Genomic DNA, 12960 nt, shown 5'->3' on the forward strand with positions numbered 1-12960 from the left:
AGTATTCCTAAGTTTTCAGAAAATCCCTTTGCCCCTGATGGATTGGCTTTCTTTTTTCGGACAGCCTCAACTTGTGCTGTGTGGATACAGTCATTTATAAAAAGTTAGTCACTGGAGAATCCTGGAGAATCTCTTTCTAAAATTCACAGGCAACCAGGACAGCCTAACAGAGGACACATCCTAGGGTTTCAGCCTGTCTCCTGACTCATGGGGCTGCTCTGCCTGTCTTCATCCTCCAGAGAGAAACGGCTTGGGAGGAAGGGGGAGTCTCTAGGGGATGGGATAAGACAAAGTGAAAGGCAAAGCGCCACTCTGTGGGTGCGGCCACAGAGCCTTCTCCAGCATCAGCAGCAAGCTCCAGGTACAAGCAGAGGAGTGAAAACTGAGGGGTGAGGGGAACAGAATGAGGAATACACAGTGGCCATTCCTTCGCTTCTGGGTGCACCAAGAGAAACAGCTTCCTTTACTTGAGCTGGCAAATCCTCCATGAGGAATCGTGACTCCCATGTTGGAGAGAGAAACCAAGAAGCAAAGGGTTCACCAGCATCTGACTAGAAGGACCCCGATGAGCTTATTACTTTTGGTGGTTGTCTCCTGTCCCTTAAGATTACCTGATATCCTTCACCCAGGGAAGAAAGAAAGAAGGGAGGCGGGACTACATAAAAAGAATGAGACAAAAAGCAAATATTACACGTGAATCTTAAGGATCTGTGGCTAAGTGCAATAAGCCAGGCACGAAAGGACAAGTCCTGTATGATTCCGCTTACACGAGGAGCCTAGAGGAGCCGAAATCATAGACAAAGAAAGCAGAACATTGCCAGGGACTGTGGGCAAGGGAGAGGGGGAGTTAGTGTTTGATGGGGAGAGAGTTCCAGCTGGGAAAGATGACAAAGTTCTGGAACCGGAGGGTGCGGACGTTGGCACACAGCAGGGTGAAAGGACTTCTTACCACAGAACTGTGACTTATAAATGCTCGCAGTGGTAGATTTTGCATGACATATATTTAACAACAGTTTTAAAAAATCTTCAGGGGCGCCTGGGTGACTCAGTTGTTAAGCCTCTGCCTTTGGCTCAGGTCATGATCCCAGGGTCCTGCGATGGAGCCCCGCATCGGGCTCCCTGCTTAGTACGAAGCCTGCTTCTCTCTCTGTCCCTCCCCCTGCTTGAGTTCTCTCTCTCTCTCGCTGTCTCTCTCCCTCAGTCAAATAAATAAATAAAATCTTTTAAAAAAATATTTAAAGAGCAAATGTTAAATAAAATGAAGAGTGGCCTCATGTTAAGTGAGAACCAGCATATGATGACAAAGAAATGTGTCATGTGAGGCGCCTGGGTGGCTCAGTGGGTTAAACCGAACCTGCCTTCGGTTCAGGTCGTGATCCCAGGGTTCTGGGATCCAGCCCCGCATGAGGCTCTCTGCTTGCTTCCCTTCCTCTCTCTCTGCCTGCCTCTCTGCCTACTTGTGATCTCTTTCTGCCAAATAAATAAATAAAATCTTTAAACCAAAAAAAAAAAAAAAAAAAGAAAAGAAAAGAAAGAAAGAAGTGTGTCATGTTGGGTCACCTGGGAGCACAGATGCTAGAAGGCTCTTCATCATCTCAGAGCCCACCAGACACTCTATGCTATCTACAGCCTGTGAAGGCCACCTGTTCCTGCTCTCTGTCCCCGCCCATGCACTCCACTCTTTTCTGCAGGCTGGGCATCCTGTTCTCCCAACTCACCCCTCCTCCTCCTCAGTCCGCCTCCCCTGTCCTGCCCACTGGCTGACCTCCATCCAGTCCCCATGGACCCTTCATTAGGGCCATGCCTTAGACTGCTTGGACCATTATCACGAGATACCATAGGACAAGTGGCTTCTAAACAAAAAAAAATTTATTTCTTACAGTGATGGAGGCAAGAAGTCTGAGAACAGGTGCCCTCGTGGTCAGGTGAGGACCTTCTTTCAGGTCACAGACTTCTTGCTGTGTCTTCACATGGCCAAAGTGGCAAAGGATTTCTTGGGCTATCTTCCATGAGAGTATTAATCCTATTCAGGAGGTCTCTGCACTTCTGACCCAATCACCTCCAGATGGCCCTACTTCCCAATACCATGACACTGGGTGTTAGGACGGCAACATGTGAATTTGGGCGACACAAACATTCTGACCCCAGCAGGCCACTTGTTAGGACTCAACATCCTCAACCACGGAATGAGAATGTTGGACTCTATCTCAGCTCCTCAGGTCAGGGTCTTTGAAAGTAGTGATGAATTTCCAGCTAAGTTTTAGCGTCAAAAATCCTTGTGCCTTATTAAATCATAAATGTACATGTGATGAGGGGATGCTGGCTAACCTAAAGATTTCTTTGTTTTATGTGGACTAGAATTGCATCATCTCGGTGTGCTAATTGTGTCTCTCATGCTGCTCAGAATCCGGGCCTTCAGAGGCCAGCTGGAGAAACAAGTGAAGTGTTACTTACTTTGATTGGACAGATCAAGTCTTTCAAGGCTGGGGCCCAACAGGAGGGTGATTAATGGGCAATCCCAGTGGGGCCACACTTGGTCCCCACTGGTCTATGTGACCACTACATGGCTTCCAGTATCCATGTGCTAAGATTATGGTCAAGAAAAATTGCAGTTCTCCTTGCCAGCCCTCTCTGAGCCCACAGATTGCCTCCTGCCATCCCCTAACTTCCGTCTCCGGCCCGACGGATGCCACACCAATGCACCAAACTTCTTGACATCTCACCTGCCACGCTACAGTCCTCCATGTCCCATTCCCCAGGGGCTCTGTGTCTGGGGAGTGCCCATTAGAGTCCATAGTGAATGAATGCCTTCTGGAAGGGTGACATCTTTCCCTAAAGAGGGAGCTCTGACCCAAACAAGCAACAGACAGAGGTCCTGCCACAACAAGGACACGACGACAAGCTTCAAGCCGGCGGCCCAAATGCCAGACATCCATGCCATCCGTGAACCACCTCATGCCAACAATGCCGTCACAGGTGACCAACTCCATGTCGGCCCCCCACTAGCCAACCGGGAGGCGTCAGGACGTGTGCTTCAGCGGTTGGGCAGAAGAAGATGGTGGAGGCCTTTTGGGTGGCATGTGGTACCTCACTTTTTTCCAGAACTTGGTCTTGGAACACTGTGACTGTTCTGTGAGGTCCCCGTTCCACTGGATGGCCCCGTGCTTCTGTTTGATGTACTGAATTGACTGTGGCATGGCCGTGTAGTCCTTGACCTTCTCTAGTTCAATCAGGATGACCTTCATCCCGTCCTGGATGAGTGCATTGTAGACTGCAATTTGTTCTTCCGACATGTTCTTTAACATGTCAAAGCTCAGGGATTCGGGAACTAAGACAATGATCAGCCTCCGGCATAGCTTGATGTTTTCATCGATGACGTTGGCCACCGCTGGAAATAAAGAAGACGCAGACTATTGCATGAGTGAAAGAGCTTTGATTCATCTCTGAGAATATTAGAAATGGGTCCTGGAAGGACAACATGGATTTTAAAATAAATGTCACTTAGGAATGAATAACAAAAGTGGCTTTGTTTTGCTTTTTTACCTTTTATCATATCCTCTGTGAAACCTTCCTGATTTTCCCTGAAAAAAATTGGCCCTTTGTGTTCATAAGTCGTATTTTTTTGGTAGTTGGTTGCGGTGAGGTTACTTATCTCAGATCACTGGCTGCACCCACTCAGACTGTGACCTACTCAGAAAAAGGGTTTTATCGTGCCTAACTTTCTATCACCAACTTAACTGAAGGTCTAGTATATAGTAGATGATAAATGATAAACACATTTTTAAAATAAATGTATTTTAAAGGGACAGGAAAAATGCAGCTAGATCAAATGTTGTATTAATCTTTATTTGTGTTTTCTTCTTGTGCTGTAGCTAGCTAAATGCCCAGGATTTATAGGACTAACTTGAAATTAGTAACACTGCCTGATGATTTCTTGGGGAAAGTTCTGGAAATATCCAGCTATGGATGAAACTTGGCCTTTTTTAGCAATAAAAAGTAACTTTTATATCCTCCTGATTCTTAGAATATCAAAATAGACTGTGACCTCTCCAAGCTCATGTTCTTCTTCTCTTCAGTTTATTTTTCTATTTCTTGTGCCTGGACTATTACCTGTCACATAGCAGGTGCTCAATAAATATTTGCTAAATAAGTGAGTGAAAGAATATGCTTATGAAATTTGAAGTCTTCCCCATGGTTACAGCGAGCACTAAATCAGATTTTCACTTCCTCATGGAGGCTGATCTTATAACTCGAAAAGATGTGGGCTGAGATGTGGTTGTCTCTCACCATAGAGATAAGCAACTTACAAATCCAAAGTACTTGGCCACCTCTCCAAACAACCCAGAGTGGGCCGCTACCAAATGCTCTAATGTAGTCCTCTTGGTTTCCTCTTGACCAGTGAAGGAGGTTTATTTCAAATTTTAGCCTTTTGTTGTACAGCGGCCCAAGAAAGAAAACATATAGGTGAAGAGGGAAACTTTATCTGTCAGATGTTTAACATGCACTAAGCTCCCTACTGGTCTCCACTCCGATTTTATCTCATTTCATTCTCTCGCCTGAGTCAGGGAAGCACTCTGTTCCTCATTTGACAGATGAGACAGTTGAAGCTCAGAGATATCACCCACAGTGCCCAAAGCTACACTCTTGTTCAATGGCAGACATAAATAAATAAATTCTATTTTATTTATGTAGGAGAAACCTGGGTAGTTAAGGTTTATACAATCATCTTTAAATATGAGCTGATTTACATATTTGAACTGATGGAGGATACTCAGCAGTTAATCTCAAGGACATGAGGGCAAATGACCTCTTTTTACCATGTGGTCTCTTGGCCAAGGCTGTCATTGGTCAACTGTTCATGTTACTCATAGTGAGAGTCACAGTATTTCAACCAGGAATCCCAGTTATCCTGTAAGAAGAATGAGCCCCAGAGAGAAGAGAACTGGTCCCAACTTGGCGCATGGTCTGTGGGCTGAGGAGGTGCGAGACTCCCCATGGTTCCGTGGGGGAAGGTGAGCAGAGTCTCCCAAGCCCTCCCCACCCCCATTTGTGAAGTGAAGGAAAAGAGACTTCCCTTTCCTTTTTACTCGTGGCTTTGAAACCTCACTCAAAACATACCTTGTCCAGGAAATTCATCCCTGCCAAATATAAATAATTTATAGCCACACTGCCTCTCCAGCACCTCAGGCAGAATCTTCCACACCAGAGTGTCTACCTCATGGCTCTGGATTTCTCTTTGAGGCTTAGGGTATAAGACATAGGCATCATAGATCTTGCCATCTGGAAAGGAAATGGGATAAACTCACAGAAGTGCTCGTACCAAATTCTCTTAGGTTAACAGGAGCAAAAATCTGGCTTGCTCCCATGAGATCCTTTTCCCTTGGGTTTAGTGACTTCAGAGTGATCAGCTGGCTCTCCTGGTGCCAACATTGCCACACGAGGCTTCTCACTTATTCCGCTTCACACTCTTTCACTTGCATAGGTTCTGAGGGCAAGCTGAATGCAATTCACATCTTTGTTTCACGATAGGTACGTTGTCCCCCCCACCTCCGGCTTCTTTTAGGATTTTTTTCCTTCTCTTGGATTTTCTGTAATTTGAAAATGATACCCCTAGGCTTTTGTTTGTTCGCCCTGCTTGGTATTTTCGGAGCTTCCTGGATTGCAGTTTGGTGTCTGACATTAATCTGGGGACATTCTCAATCACCGGTGTTTCAGATACTTGCCTTCCTTTCTCTCGTTCTCCTTTGGTATTCCCACTACACGTGTGTCACACTTTCTCTGGGTTGTCCCACACTCATTGGATACTTTGTTCTTTTTTTCCTCCAGACTTTGTTCCTTTTGCTTTACAGTTTTGGAGGTTTCTAGTGTGATGGCCTCAAGCCCAGAGATTCTCTATTCAGCCATGTCCGCTCCACTAACAAGCCCATCACAGGCAGACTTCATTTTTGTTACAGTTTTTGTGTTTTGTTTTGTTTTGTTTTCCTAATGGCCAGCTTTCTCTTTGGTCCTTTTGAAGATTTTCATCTCTCTGCTTACATGGCCCATCTGTTGTTGCATGCTATCTGCTTTTATGCATTAGATCCCTCCTTGGCACACTAATCAGGGATGATTTAAATTCCCAGCCTGGTAATTCCGACATCCTGCCATTTCTGACTCTGATGTTGGCTCTGTCTCTTCACATTGTGCATTTGCCTTTTGGTATGTCTTATACTTTTCTCTGAAGCTAGATAGAACGTGCCAGTAAAAGAAAGTGCTATAAACTGTCCTTTAGTAACATGACGGTGAGGTGTGGAGGGAGGGGATGTGACCTATGGTACTGTGATTAGATCTTTTGGTGACTCTGGACTATGAAGTTTGCGAGCCTTTCTCAGTCATTTATCCCCACTTAGATGGGGCAGGATGGCCTGACTGAGCTGGAATTGGCTATTTCCTTCTGCACAGGTCAGTTAGGCTCTGCTAATAGCCTAGCAGGTAAGGCTTTCATTAACTAGTTTATCCTGAGGGCTAGGCTTGTTAGTAGGACATAGTGCTCTAGGATATTTCAGAATGATTTTTCTCCTCCCCCTGCTGGAAGCACAAAGAAATTTTTTCTTCGATATTTACAGTCAGAACCAGGCCAGGCTTCTAGAGGGAAAACTCCCAAAGTGTGGGTTTCCACCCCTTATGACTAGGTCCCCTGTAGAATGTAAGTCTCAGATTTGCCCACATTGAACCTTCAATGATTTGTCAGTTACCGTTGCATTCCTAATGCATTGGCATTGATCTATGCCAATTCTATGAGGAAGATGGTCCTTTCCCCCTTATGTGAGAATCATTTCTCCAAGATCACATAGCCGCAATTCCCACCTGACTCCTTTGACTCTAAGTCCACCACGTGGCGAAAATGAGAATTGAAAGCAGGAGTTTCCATCAATGTCACTTTGGATAGGTCCTGTGCAATGGTGGACCGTCATAACTGCACCAGGCAACATGGGTCCAGTCTCTCGTGATTCAGACCCACTAGTGAATTTCGTCACTGCAATTGCATATGGCATTACAGAGACCAAGCCTCTGAGTAGACTCCAGGAATCTGTTGTGCAGTACGGAGATGTCCCACACAACAGCACATTTCGTCATCACCGAATGAGCTAAGCATCTATTGAGTAACTAACCGCAAGTAACAGTCACCGTGCTCACCCCTGAACAGATGAACAAGACACAGGATCTAACTGGAAAGATCATTCAGAGACTTGGAAATAAAAACTTGAGGTGCTACCAGATAACATGGCAGAATGAACAAGAGAGATGGAAAGAAATCAAACTTCCATAGCCTGGAGCTTTTGGGGAAAATTCATAAAGGATGGAGGGCAGTTCCTGGATTTTAAAGGGTTTAGAAAAAAATGAAGTGGAAGAGAAAGAGGCCAAGAAGGGGGAGAGCTTGAGAAGGGCATGAAAGGGGGATGCTTATGCTCTCTCAGGGGTCATGTGAATGAGTAAGACGCTCTACGAGGGATAGAAGGTTCTAGTGAACATCTTATTAGAAAATGTGATTTTTTGAGCCCCAGGCTATTAGGAAATTCACAGCCAACCTAAGGGAACCCAAGAGGAAGACTGTCTTTTATTCCCCGTTCATGGAAGTTTTTTTGAGTGAACAGACTTGAAAAGAAGGGTGGCTCTGAGCCCAAAGAAAGAAGGGAAAATCTTGTATACTTCAAGTTTTCATCTAAATAATGGTACAGATGGCCCCCAACATAGGAGGGTTTGATTTATGATTTTTTTTTTACTCTATGATGGTACAAAAGCAATACATATTAAGGAGAAACCATACTTTGAATTTTGAATTTTGATCTTTTCCAGGCTAGCGATGTGTGGTCCTATCCTCTCTTTGATGCTGGGCAAGGTAAAAAGACATAGCTACAAGTCAGCCACGCAATCCCCAGGTTCAACAGTCCATATACTGACAACCATCTGTACCCACACACCATGCGGTTTTCCACCTTCAGGACAGTATTCAATCAATCACATCAGTCAATCTTCATTGTAACAGACTTTGTGTTAGATGATTCTGTTCAACTGTATGTTAATGTAAGTATCGAGCACATTAAAAATAGGCTGTGATATTCTGTGGGTTACATGCATTTTAAAATCATGATATTTTTAACTTATGACACATTTATCAGGCTATAACCCCATCATAAATCAAGGAAGAGCTGTAGTTAAAATGTGTCCAGAACTTTAGAGTTTACATGTAGCCTTTTCTCATTTCATAAATTCTCATACCAACCACCACCTTTAAGGACCTGAGACAGAGGTGGTCTCTATCAGTAGTTGCCAAATGTCTGAATGAAACTGGAATTTACAGAGGCTCAAGGATGTTCTATCTAGAAGGGGGAGAGAGAAGATTTAGATCATGAGCCAATCAGCTTTTTAATAAACTGGGGTCATAAAGCAGGTACCAAAGGGATGATGAATTTGTCTCTGGAGTCTGCAGAAACCCAACCCAGCTAAATCTCCTTCTGCAACGTCTTCAACGTTACTAGTCTAAACCGCCATTCCGCAAGAGGGTATTTTTCTGAATTAAATTTGTTGTCATACTCTTGACTTTCTAAAGCCAGAGGCTATATGAAAAAAAATATTAAAATTTCATGAAGGCTTTCTTTTTAAACATTTTAGAAAGTATGTAAATTTCCTTAAAATCTTGATAATATTTCATCCTTTTATGATAAAGGATTGGTTGCGTTGGTACTCTTCTCACCACATAGCAGAACCTCCTGAATGAATACAGTGATTTTTGTCTATAAATCTGTGTTTATCACCGTCTCTGCCAGAAACCCTGCCACTCACGTCTCTCTTCTCTCAGGCTCTTTCTCTTTCTTCCTACTCATTAAAAAAATAATACAGAACAAAAACCTATGTTTGCTAAGTGAATTCTCTCTTTTGACAGTGTTCAGTGTTCCCTGTTTTTCAAAGAAAAGAGAGGTGCAGACTCAGAGACAAAAGAGAGCTGGGTAGTGAACGACTCTCACACCTTTTAGAAGGTAAAAATACAAAATGCTCCCAACTTTTTGGTCATCTTTTTTTTTTCTTTCTAAGCTTTTGAGTAGAAATGTTAACCTTGGTGGCTCATTCTCAAAATGCAGTGGGTTCTCATAACTTTCAAATGATCAATCGATCATTTATTCACCAATACAGCAAAAAAAAAAAAAAAAAAAAAATCAAGCTGAAGCCATTTTGCTTTTCCCATCAGCCTGTGGTTTTGAAGGGCGCTCTCAGACAACTACTTGCCAGTTTTGGCTGTCATAGTCACGGTGAGGGTCACATTGGTATCCTCGGATTACAGGAAAGAACGCTGAGACAGACAGGGCTATATTATTTCTCTGGCCTTTGAGCAGCTAAGTGGCCAGCCTTGATTCAAACCCAAGTCTACCACTCCCTCTGGTGTGGCTGGTGTGGCTGAAATGAGAACTGAGAGGAGGAAACGTCACAAAGCGTATCCCTGATTAGTCCTGCGCAAGTGTATCAGATTGCATTTTTTTAAGAAAATAGCCCTAGCAATATTTCCAGTTCCACAGGCTCTTTCAGAACCAACCACACCCCCGATAAAGAGGTAGAATCCATTTCCACTCCCTTAAAATTGACTAGGACTCTGTACCTGCCTTGACAGGTAGAATGTGGTAGAACTGACTCTAGAAATTCAGGGTCTGAGTCATAAGAGAAAGTATGGGTTTTCCTGGCTCTCCTGTTCTTGAAACACTAGCCCCTGGAAGCCAGTCGCTGTGCTGTGGGGAAGCTCAAAGTAGCCCACACAAGAGAGACCACATGGAGAGGACACTGGGAAGAGAAACTGAGGCCACCAACTAATAGCCAAAATCAAAAGGCAGTCCTCCAGCGGGGTTCCCAGACATTGTGGAGGTGGCTCGGGCCATTCCTGCCGTGCCTGTTCACATCCTGACCCAAAGAACCCATCTGCAAAATAAATGGCTGCTCTATGCTATAAAGTTTTGAGGTAATTTGCTTCCCAGCCATAGTAACTGTAACAGCAATTGGGAAGGTAACAATGAATGGCAATAGATAAAGATGAGTCTGACATGCCCCTCCCCCCCAACTGTCATTTCACCCAGATAACTATAGAAATGTAGACCTACTGGTAAGTTTTTAAGGAAAGGGTCTGCTGGCAGATACTCCCGCAGTCTCCCTCTATATAGTGGATAAACGTAGACAGTTCATCTAGGTTCTGGCCAAGCCCTAATTTTGATGCTAAAATGTCTGCATGTGCCTTTATGGGCCATTGGCAGAAATACAAGAGTTTATGGGCATGTATTCATGTTTATGAGAGATTGCTTAAAGATCATTCAACCCCTTAATTTCTTTTCTTATGTTATTGCTAAAATTCAAACCTAATCAAACTGGACCCAATGAAAAATCAGACAGAATCAATCTGGCCTTCACATAAGTGCTTTGACATAATTTCATGAGGTTTGGCCTTTTAGCCCTAACATGGAAGACACTAGAAGAAAAGTCACATTCAACATGCTACCACTTTTACCACAGGAATGTTGTCGTAGACGAGATTCATTGTATTACGCCCTTTAAAGATGAGGACTCCCCACAAAAACTCTACCTCGGAAAATGGTCCCAGAAGAAGCCACACGCTGTCATAAGCAATTGAGGAGTATTTGTGAACAACACACAGTGCGTCTTGCCTTGCTTTTGCCTCTACTTCGAAAGCCAACTCATCTTCAGAAAGTGTCCAAGACTGGTCATCAGTTCTACCCCCAAGCTTTATTTTACCATTCTACCCTCTGTTCACTGTCCCTATTTTGTTTTTGTTTTTGTTTTTATTTTTTTAAGATTTTATTTATTTATTTGACAGAGAGAGATCACAAGTAGGGAGAGAGGCAGGCAGAGAGAGAGAGAGAGAGGAGGAAGCAGGCTCCCTGCCAAGCAGAGAGCCCGATGCGGGGCTCGATCCCAGGACCCTAGGATCATGACCTGAGCGAAAGGCAGAGGCTTTAACCCACTGAGCCACCCAGGTGCAGTTTTTTTTTTAATTGTTGTGTTCTACACGTATATTCTCCATAAACCTATCGGGAAGGTGGTGAGACCTATGCAAATCTCTCTAGATGTTTAAACTGACCCTTATATTTTTGTACACGCATGCACACCTGGAAAGAGAATTTTTTAAGTCACTCCTATAATTTACTAGAGAATATACAGATCCCATGGACAAGGGCTGGCGATAACTCAATAAAACTGAGCTATATCCACCTGTTACTCATGTTATAAAGCCTAACTCATCCAGCTGGGATAGAAATTTATCACAAGAAGGACACAATTTGTCTATTTCTTCATTCCTATTTGCCACCCCTAACTCCACAAGCTCCCCCCATAACTTAGAAAACATCCCCCAGGGACACAATGCTGGAGATAGCAACTGGGACAAATCTTAAGTCTCATCACAAGCTCATTGCCAAAGCCAACACTCAGAGAGGAATTTACAGGGGTTGTTCTCATAGATGGAAGTGTAGAGATTAGACACTTAGTCATAAAGTATACAAGCACTTATCTAAATTAAGAAAAAGAAAGAGGAGGGGTGCCTGGGTGGCTCAGTCCTTAAGTGTCTGCCTTCAGCTCAGGTCATGATCTCAGGGTCCTGGGATCAAGTCCCACATCGGGCTTGACAAGAAGCTTGCTTCTCCCTCTCCCACTCCCTCTGCTTATGTTCCCTCTCTTACTGTGTTTCTCTCTGTCAAATAAATAAGTAAAATCTTTGAAGGAAAAGAAGGAAGGAAGGAAGGAAGGAAAAGAAAGGGGAGCCCTGGCTGATTGAACTCTGATGTCCAAACTCTCAGACGGAATTTGGGGTGGAACCCGGTCTCCGCAGAGGGTGGGGCTCCCTGAGTCTGTCTCTGCTCAGCTCCCCCTGCTCTGGTTGAGTCACTATTCCTTTTTTCTCTTCCTGCTAAACTCCGCCTCACCGGCAGGCCTGGGCTCTCATGCTCCTGGGAGTCCCACTGAGTCAGGGAGTGAGACACGCACCAGGACCGGAGATATGGGAACACCACTGAAGTGTCCCCAGCGTCCCGTCTGTCAGTAAACAGAAAGCAGGCGGGCCACTCGTGTGTGTGTGTCAGAAAAGACAAGTGGGGGCACGCAGGTCTCCTCTGTCACATTCATAGGCGGGAGCATAGGCACAGGGAGGCCCCATGGGGACCACAGCCCCAAAGAGAGACCCCCCATCCAGCCGAAGGGCCTCTGGACTGGAGGGGATTTCAGCGGCACTGGACAGGCATAGTCACGTTTCCCTGACTGGATTTGGCTCTCAAGAAAGAACATGTTGCTTTTTACACTGCCCCGGGACTAACCATTTTGAATTGGGAAATTTAGCTTAGAATAAAGTCTGAGTTAGGACAGCTGTTTTCTCAAACCGATGGACAGCAACTTGTGCTGCATGCTTTGTATGCTTTAGACATCCCTGAATTCCCACTCCAGTCCTCATCGCTCGTCTCTGGGCCTGAGTGGCATAGATGTACGTATTTCTGTGCACGGGAAGCACATAGACTTCTCTCCACCATGTGTTAATTTTCCATGCAATCAGGGGACATTAAAGCAGACTATTACTTTTTTCCAAGGCCTTAATAGATCACAACCATTCTGAGACAACAAGAAAATAGCACAGAATTTTAAAAAACACACTTTTGGGGGGGTTGGGTTTTGGGGGTAGGGGCACCTGGGTGGTTTAGTCAGTTGAGAATCTGACTCCTGATCTCAGTTCAGGTCTTGATCTCAGAGTCATGAGTTCAAGTCGCGAACTGGGCTCCAGGCTAAGCTCGGAGCCTACTTATAAAATGCAAACAGAAACGAAAAAACACCACAATGGTGGGAAGTGCCTGCTCCTCAGAGTTTCAGGATCACACTGAGGCATTTGTGTGTTGAGATTATTGGCAGGACGGGAGCTCCACAGACCAGACTGAAACCTGG

The 12960-nt window shown here is 44.5% G+C and overlaps 1 protein-coding gene across 2 annotated transcripts in view; it reads right to left on the bottom strand.

Annotated features, from left to right (window-relative positions):
• Positions 1–1912: 1912 nt before the first annotated feature.
• IL1RL2 (interleukin 1 receptor like 2) overlaps positions 1913–12960 on the bottom strand; it is a 36490-nt gene continuing 25442 nt past the window's right edge. For both annotated transcript variants that reach the window (XM_045981370.1, XM_045981371.1), the window contains exons 10-11: positions 5119–5280; positions 1913–3388 (exon numbers count right to left, since the gene is read on the bottom strand). In XM_045981370.1, coding sequence (XP_045837326.1) covers positions 3021–3388; positions 5119–5280 — 530 coding nt within the window. In that variant the 3' untranslated portion in view covers positions 1913–3020. The remainder of the gene's footprint in view (positions 3389–5118; positions 5281–12960) is intronic.

Source organism: Meles meles, chromosome 16 (genome assembly GCF_922984935.1).
Source record: "Meles meles chromosome 16, mMelMel3.1 paternal haplotype, whole genome shotgun sequence".
Lineage (NCBI taxonomy): Eukaryota > Metazoa > Chordata > Mammalia > Carnivora > Mustelidae > Meles > Meles meles.